The 8,463-nt window shown below is 40.3% G+C and overlaps 1 protein-coding gene across 7 annotated transcripts in view; it reads right to left on the bottom strand.

Annotated features, from left to right (window-relative positions):
- PCNP (PEST proteolytic signal containing nuclear protein) overlaps window positions 1-8,463 on the bottom strand; it is a 22,457-nt gene that overhangs the window by 11,476 nt on the left and 2,518 nt on the right. For 5 of the 7 annotated variants that reach the window (XM_008074456.1, XM_021707232.1, XM_021707229.1 and 2 more), the window contains exon 2: window positions 4,262-4,476. In XM_008074456.1, the coding sequence (XP_008072647.1) occupies window positions 4,262-4,476 (215 nt within the window). Of the gene's footprint in view, window positions 1-4,261; window positions 4,477-4,499; window positions 4,678-8,463 lie in introns of all 7 variants that reach the window. The other 2 variants (XM_021707231.1, XM_021707233.1) reach the window with 2 other exon arrangements.

The following is an 8,463-nucleotide window of genomic DNA, read 5'->3' as shown; positions in this document are numbered from 1 at the left end:
TCCTGGCCACCACAGCCTTGACCTGCTGGGCTCCGGCGATCCTTCCACCTCAGCCTTCCAGCAGCTGGAACTACAGGAGTACACTACCACACCCAGCTAATTTTTTTGATTTATTGTAGAGATGAGGTCTCGTCAAGTTGCCCAGGTGGGTTCCCTTCTATAAAATATTTTCTACCTTGCAATAATAGTATCACTTTGGTAAGGGGTTCTTGGTAGAGGCAAGAGAAAATGATTAGTAAAACTTTCCAGAGTAACATTAAAGACGACGTGCCTTCTGTACTAGCTAACTTCCTACTCTTGGGCCTATACACATACTTCATTCACACCATCGCTTCTCACTTTCCAACTTAAGTTTCTAAAGTAATTGTCCTCAGTATTTCCACCCTGCAACCTGGCTTCCTCCTGCACCATTGTCCTATAATTATTCTCTGTAGGGTCACCAATGAGCACTGTGCTATACTTACCTCTAATCACTGGCTACTTTTTGAAAACACCTCTAACTCTGCCTTCTTTGACAGCACCACTTATTGGTTATTCTCCCAGTTTTCTGACCCTTTGTTCTCTTTTCCCTCCCTGCTGCTCAACATTTAAGATACAGATAACCAGGATTTTGTTGTCAATAACCTTTCCTTTTCTAGTTTTAAATAGTTGTAACTACCAAATACTATGCCTACCTCCAGTAGGCTGTCATCTGCCTACTGGAGCTCCACTTAAAGAGCCTCCCTGGGTACTTTAATTTCGTAGTGTTCATAAGTACCCACCCAGAAAATCTTTTCCTCAACTTGTAAGGTCCTGTCAATTAGATACTTACTAAATAAACTTAATTCTCCCTCTGTCTTTCCATCATACTATCCATACCAACCTAAGGCTCTTAGCATTACTTGCCTAAACTACTATTAGAAATACCATCTCCCCACTTTATGTGTTGTTTTTCCACTAAATTTCTATACTATTATCACAGTAATTTTTTTTTTAAGTAGGATTCTCACTCTGTCACCCAGGCAGGAGTGCAGTGGCATGCTCAAGGCCATGGCAGCCTCAATCCACTGGGTTCAGGTGATCCTTCTGTCTCAGTCTTCCAAGTAGCTGGAGCCACAGGCATGCGATATCATGTCCAGCTAATCATTTGATTTACTGTAGAGATGAGGTCTTGCCAAGTTGTCCAGACTGGTCTCGAACCCCTGGACTCAGGCAATCCTCTCGCCTCTGCCTCCCAAAGAGCTGGGTTACAGGTGTGAGCTGAGCCACCACACCTGGCCTACAGTGATATTTCTATGATGCAAATTTTTTAAGTCTCAAGACTCCTTATGAGTCCACAGCTCCCTTAGAACCTAAATAATAAAACCAAGCCATATTATAGAATAAAGGCCCTTTGTGTTTCGGTCTTATGACCTCATTTTGGGGGCTTTCTATCCCTACATTTGCCTAGCAAATACTCTCCAACTACTAACAATTTTCTGAATTGTACTGTATAGTTCCGCATCTAAACTGCCTTGGCATGAAATGCCCTTTTGCTCCTGCCTGTATTTAAGTCCCACTAAACTATCACTTCATCAGTAAAATCTTCTCTGACCTGCAAAAACAAAATTAACCATCCCTTTCTCTATAGCACATACATTTTTTATACAGTGTTTGCTTTTAAAGGAATAAAAATATTAATTTGTAGATTATATATAGTGGCTCTAGAACACTCTTCACTCTTTTTTTTGAGTTGGAGTCTCACTCTGTCACCTAGACTGGAGTGCAATGGCCGCTCCCGGCCACCGCAGCCTCGACCTGATGAGCTCCGGCGATCCTTCCGCTTCAGCCTTCCACGTAGCTGAGCCACCGAGCCTGGCCACTCCTCACTCTTTTAAAGATGTCATGTTTTTAATGTTGTAGACAAGTATTCGTTGGTTGATCAAGTCCCTTTGTATTACATAATTAAAAGCAGACGTTTCACTTTTTTTTTTTTTGAGTTGGGAGTCTCACTCTGTCGCCAAGGCTGGAGTGCAGTGGCACACTCATGGCCACCCTAGTGTTGACCTGCTAGGCTCCAGGAATCCTTCCACCTCAGTCTTCCAATTAACCAGAACTACAGACGCACACTAACACGCCCAGCTAATTTTTTACTTATTTTAGAGACGAGGTCTTGCCAAGTTGCCTGGGCTGGTCTCGAACCTGAAGGCTCAGGCAACCCACTTGCCTCAGTCTCCCAAAGTGCTGGGATGACAGGCTGAACCACCAAACCCGGCCTCACCTTTTATTAAAATATCCTCCCCCAAGAAGGCTGTGTTCCACTGCAGTTTATTTTATAAAAACAAATTTTTGTTTTCCAAAATTAAAAAGTTTTACTGGTTAGGTTTTTTCAAATATAACTCTCCCACCTAAAGTGATCAGAAATTACTAAATTATGTCAATGATTTGGGTATGTCCAAGCATAGATACAATCTATTATCCAAGGACATGTGCTAATACATGTTTAATACACTACCTATCCAAAAACAAATATTTGTACAGTTAGGTCTATACAAGTTTGTTTTTTAAAAATTAGTAAACAAAAAGAATCAGCTGAAATAGAGAAAAACTATAAATAATGAGTAATGATGTTATAAACTCAATGTCTTTTGGTCTGGCTGATTTTTTTTTTTTAAAGGAAGAAACAGGCACAATGGCTCATGCCTGTAATCCCAGCACTTTGGAAGCAGAGATGAGAGGACTGCTTGTACTCAGGAGTTCAAGACCAGCCCGGGCAATTTGACAAGACTCGTCTCTACAAAAAAAAAAAAAAAAAAAGCTGGGAGTGGTGGTGCATGCCTGTAATTCTGGCTACTTGAAAGCCTGAAGCAGAAGGATCACCTGAGCCCAGCAGGTCAAGGATGAGGAGAGGTAGCCATGGTTCCACTGAACTCCAGCCTAGGCAACAGGGAGGGAGGGAGGGAGGAAAGGAAGGAAGGAAAGCGAGCAAGAAAGAAAAAGAAAAAGGCAAAACAGAGAGCACAGGGTGAGAGAGGGTGGGAATACTAAGTAAGAGCAGCTCTTTTAAATCAGAATACTCGAAACATAACACTATGCAGGAAACTGCTGTAAACCATATTTTTAAAAGATCTTTGAATGAACATCTAATGCAACGAAGAATGAACATCTAAAGTTGTATGCATCTGGCAGCTAAGCAGTAACTTTCACAGTTCAGACATAAACAAACAACTCAAAAGCTACTTAAAGTTTTTTCTCAGTCAGGCTCAGTGGCTCAGCCTATAATCCCGCGCCTTGGGAGGCTGAGGTGAGTGGATTGCCTAAGCCCGTGGGTTCGAGACCCGCCTGGGCAACTTGGCGAGACCTCATCTCTACAATAAATCAAAAAAATTAGCTGGGTGTGGTAGCGCGCGCCTGTAGTTCCAGCTACTCGGAAGGCTGAGGCAGAAGGATCGCCGGAGCCCAGCAGGTCGAGGCTGTAGTGGCCAGGAGTGGCCGCTGCACTCCAGTCTGGGTGACAGAGTGAGACTCCAACTCAAAAAAAAACAAAACAAAACTTTTTCTCCTCACACAAAAATGTAACTATTTTCTAAAGTAAACAGCAATACACATGATAATTTTTTCTCTTAAGTAAGAGATTTTGGTTGACGATTATTATAAGCCAGAAACAAGTATCTACAACTTCATATGCTTGAACTTAATATGACAAATATGTCTAGAGTTTCTATGGTTAATAAGTATCAATTCAAAATTTAATCTCAAAACAAAGGATCAAATGTTGATGTGTAAAAGATTACTATCATAAGATAGTACACAACACCTATTTGCGGTTGCAAAGTAGGACAATAAGGAAGCTCCTCTTATCAAGCAATACCTTACCAATACCTTAATCTTTTAAGATACAAATAACTGATTTCTAGATATTACTTTTAATATCACTGGCACTGAAAAATACTAAACTGGCACTGAAGCTGAAATTCTAAAAATATTTTTCAGAGAATTTTCTCACTTTAGAAAAATTCTCAGTTATTACTTTATAAATTCTATATTTCCTATAATAGCTGTTCCTTCTAATATTCCAAACCTTCCTTCCTGTCTTTTAACAGATTTTGAGATATAATTCTTCCAGATCGATCGTTCTTGAACAGGATGTTAATCACTTCTTAAATACTTATACGTAAATTCACACATCAAAGATTATTTCTCAGTGCACTTTCTTATACTTAATTTACCATAATCTAGAAGCAAGTTTCCAAATGAAATCTTAAGACCCATTACAAACATCATATATTAAATAACAACTCACACTTGATCCAAGTTTGATGGATATGGCTGATGCTTTCTTTGTCATCTGACTACCTATGGCAAATCCAAACTTGGAGATCTTTGTAGGCTTTGTTGGGAGGTCTGCAGCTTCTTCTTCAGCTGATCGCTTTTCAGCGCTGCGACTGGAACTTTCCCCTCCATTACTGGAAGAAACAGTCTTAGTTTTCACAGGTTTTTCTGCTTCTTCTTCAGGTCCTGGTGAAGTCGAAACAACTTACCAAGATGAGCTATTTTTACTGAGCAGATTGATGGGAGCAGCAACCTCAAAAAGCATCGTTACAAGGAAGATACCTCTGCAGTTGTCACCTACTGACCCAACAGTCTCTTCCACTGTTTGTTAGAGTATACAGCAGGAACTGAGATTGTGTGGCAGTAGAAGAGGCTCCCATGAATTAACTAGCATAAAATACAGAGCAATTTAAAATTATAAACACAGAGTTCACAAAAAGACCCTTCAACTAACAACTACAAGTTGTACAATAATCTGGTTATTTGTGGGATTTTGCTTTTTAGAAATTAAGATCTATAAATTATTTTATACAAACTAATTTGTGAGCAACTAGTCACATAGTAAGATAATACATTTGGCAAGTATATTTCAATATTCTTCAATAATGTAGCACTAATCATACCAAGTACCTAGTTATGAACAAGCCCATTATTAGTCAAACAACAGTGTTAATACAGCCTAGTGTTATTTTCCTGAGCGATCTGTTTCTCATGTACATCTCACACATCTTAAAGAGTTGAAAAGGAACTTAAGATTATCTCTTCTTGAATAATTTAGTTCTACTCTGAAAGCTTGTTTATCACCTGTTTTAAGTTACCTGTAAGAACTATTTTTAAAAAAAATCATACTCTGGTTTATACATTACTTCTTCTCATGAAAAAAAGATGAGCTAATTATAATTTCAAACAGTAGAAGGCATACATATGTAGGTTTGAAAGGCAAATTGTCTTTCAGTAATTTTGTTTGTATGAAGTCAATGATGAGATTAGTCCACATCATGACTTTCGTAGGTCTGTTATATAAGACTATTTAAGAACACATTAGGAGGTAAGACAGAAGAAGACTGGATGAACATTAAAAACTTATTTTCTCTCCCCACTTTGCCAGTTCACCTTATAGAACGTATTCTGCTACACTGGATGAAAAGTTTATTCATGGAAAGATAAGATGCCCCAGGGAAAGGTCCTGACAACAGTTTAAAAAGCAGGACTGAATGGGGAGGAAAAAAACCAAACACAAAGAGTCTAGCAAGTAAAAGAATAAATGACCAGAGTTATAGCCCTAGACTTATATGGTTTGGGAATGATGGGGTCTCTAGAGATCTTTATTCTCTTTGGACAAGGAGTAATAGTTGTAATGACAAAGTAGGGGAGGAACTCAAACAGGACTGTATGTTGAGATTTCCACAGAGGCAAAAATAGCCCTGGAATGGTTGCTTGAGGTGCCATTCTCCTATTTACATATAAATTTACAAAAGCACCTGAAGAATTACAGAATGAAGATTCCTATTCAACAGTTGAAAAACAGAAGTCAATTTAAGAAATACAGAATTTCTTTTAAAAAAATATGATGCAATATTTTCAGTTTGACTCTATTTACAGTTTTAATTATGTTATTTCATAGTGAAATCCAAACAATAACTAGCTTCCTGTGACTGACACACAGCTAACAGTCGAAAACTCACTGGAGCTACACATTCGAACATACAGAAACACATAGAAAACTCACTGGCCTTACATGTAGAAACCATCTATACACTAAAAAATAAACAAATACATGGTCAGTTTTTTAAAAAATAAAAAGATCGCCTATCAATTTAGAACTTAAAACATGGAGAAAGCTATAGCAAATTACTAGAGTCTTTATGAAGGAATATTTTAATAAAAATAATCTTAAATAATTTGTACTTATTCTGAGCCCCCCCCCCAAAAGTATAGATGAATATGAAATCAAATTGCATTGGAACTAGCATTTTTTCACTTTTTCATTGAATAGTTGGAGAGGAGGGGTGAGCCTCTTGGAGTACAAAGGCACCCTACTTTGAAAAATTTACCCAATCAGAAAGCTTAAGTCCGCAACTTCATGACCCATTTGCATTCTGGTAACTTATTTATCTGAAAGAAGGGCACATAGCTACCTAATAAGACTGGTGTGCAGTTTAAATAAGAATCCATCCAAGAACCTACTAGTGTCTGGCATAATAAACGTCAATTTCTTTTCTTTTTTTTTTTTGAGTTGGAGTCTCACGCTGTAGCCCAGGCTGGAGTGCAGTACCATACTCATGGCCCCTGCAGCCTCCACCTGCTGGGCTTGGGTGATCCTTCTGCCTCAGCCTTTTTCTTTTTCTTTTTTTTTTTTGAGTTGGAGTCTCACTCTGTCACCCAGACTGGAGTGCAGTGGCCACTCCCGGCCACCGCAGCCTCAACCTGCTGGGCTCCGGCAATCCTTCTGCCTCAGCCTTCCAAGTAGCCGGAATTACAGGCACGCGCTACCACGCCCGGCTGATTTTTTGATTTATTGCAGAGATGAGGTCTCGCTGCCCAGGCGGGTCTCGAACCCGCGGACTCAGGCAATCTACTCACCTCAGCCTCCCAAAGGCGCGGGATTACAGGCTGAGCAGGATTACAGGCTGAGCCACCGAGCTCAGGCCGCCTCAGCCTTTCAAGTAGCTGGAACTATAGGCGCATGCTACCATGTCTGGCTTATCGTTTGACTTATTGTAAGAGAAGAGGTAGCACTAAGTTGCCCAGGCTGGTCTCGAATCCACGGGCTCAGGCAATCCTCTCGCCTAGGCCTCTCAAAGTGCTGGGATTACAGGCTGAGCCAACACGCCTGTTCTATCAATTTCATTGAAGCAGTTCTTAGCATAACACTAAAAAGCTTCAGCAGTCATGATATGTATGAATAGCTCCTCTCTAAAATTTCTATTGAAAGAGGTACAAAGCCGGGCTCGGTGGCACGAGCCTTTGGGAGGCTGAAGTGAGTGGATTGCCTGAGCCCGCGGGTTCGAGACCCACCTGGGCAGTGAGACCTCATGTCTACAATAAATCAAAAAATCAGCCAAGCGTGGTAACGCGCGCCTGTAATTCCGGCTACATGGAAGGCTGAGGCGGAAGGATCGCTGGAGCCCAGGAGGTCGAGGCCCGGCCACTGCACTCCAGTCTGGGCGACAGAGTGAGACTCCAACTCAAAAAAAAAAAAAAAGAAAGAGGCACAAAAGTTGAACCAAAGGGAGGAGGAAAAAAAAATCTAACTTAAGTCTTACCCTATTTTTAAAAGTGAAAGCAAGTAGTTCAGGTAAATAGCTTTTCTCATAGACATAAATTAACGTTAACTACGGAAGTAACCCATTAAAAAAAAAAAAAAAAACTACATCCAACCTACCAGACTGCTCACTAGGAATAAAAAAATCAGAATATCCTCTAAAAAATACACCAAGATAAACTTGGTGTTTCCAGAAAAAGTGACTACTTGCCACAAAATTAGCAATATCCAGGCTATGACATGTTTTAACCACAATTCCTCTGTACAATTCCTCTGTACAATTCCATTAAAAATATCTGACATTCAAAAATAATTTAGACGTAACAGCACTGTTCTCTTGCAAAGAAAATGAGACAAATTACGTAGAAATTAAGGGATACTGCTTATTCTAAATTAACCCTTTGCACTCAGATGTCCCCTCAGAGGCGACATGATAAATTCAGAAAACCACTTGAATATTCCCTCTCAGGGGACATAAAGCAAAGGAATATGTACTGAAATACACGTTAAAAAATACCAGATGATGTTATGTAGAAAGAGAATGTGTGAAGTGCTTTAACAGTGGTGCATAGACTGGACAATAAATTACATATTATTAATGCGAGGAAGGAAATGAGACTGCACTGTCTGCTCAAATAGAAAAACACCAGCCGGGCTTGGTGGCTCAGCCTGTAATCCCACACCTTTGGGAGGCTGAGGTGAGTGGATTGTCTGAGCCAGCGGGTCCGAGACCCGTCTGGGCAGGCGAGACCTCATTTCTACAATAAATAAATAAAAAAAAATTAGCCGGGCGTGGTAGCGCTCGCCTGTAATTCCAGCTACTCAGAAGTCTGAGGCGGAAGGATTGCTGGAGCCCAGCAGGTCGAGGCTGCGGTGGCCAGGAGCAGCCATTGCACTCCAGTCTGGCT

The sequence above is a fragment of the Carlito syrichta genome, unplaced genomic scaffold (assembly GCF_000164805.1).
Source record: "Carlito syrichta isolate Samal-C Ts95f unplaced genomic scaffold, Tarsius_syrichta-2.0.1 Scaffold316463, whole genome shotgun sequence".
Lineage (NCBI taxonomy): Eukaryota > Metazoa > Chordata > Mammalia > Primates > Tarsiidae > Carlito > Carlito syrichta.
The sequence above is the reverse complement of the archived record's forward strand: the minus strand, read 5'-3'. Positions and strand labels throughout refer to the sequence as shown.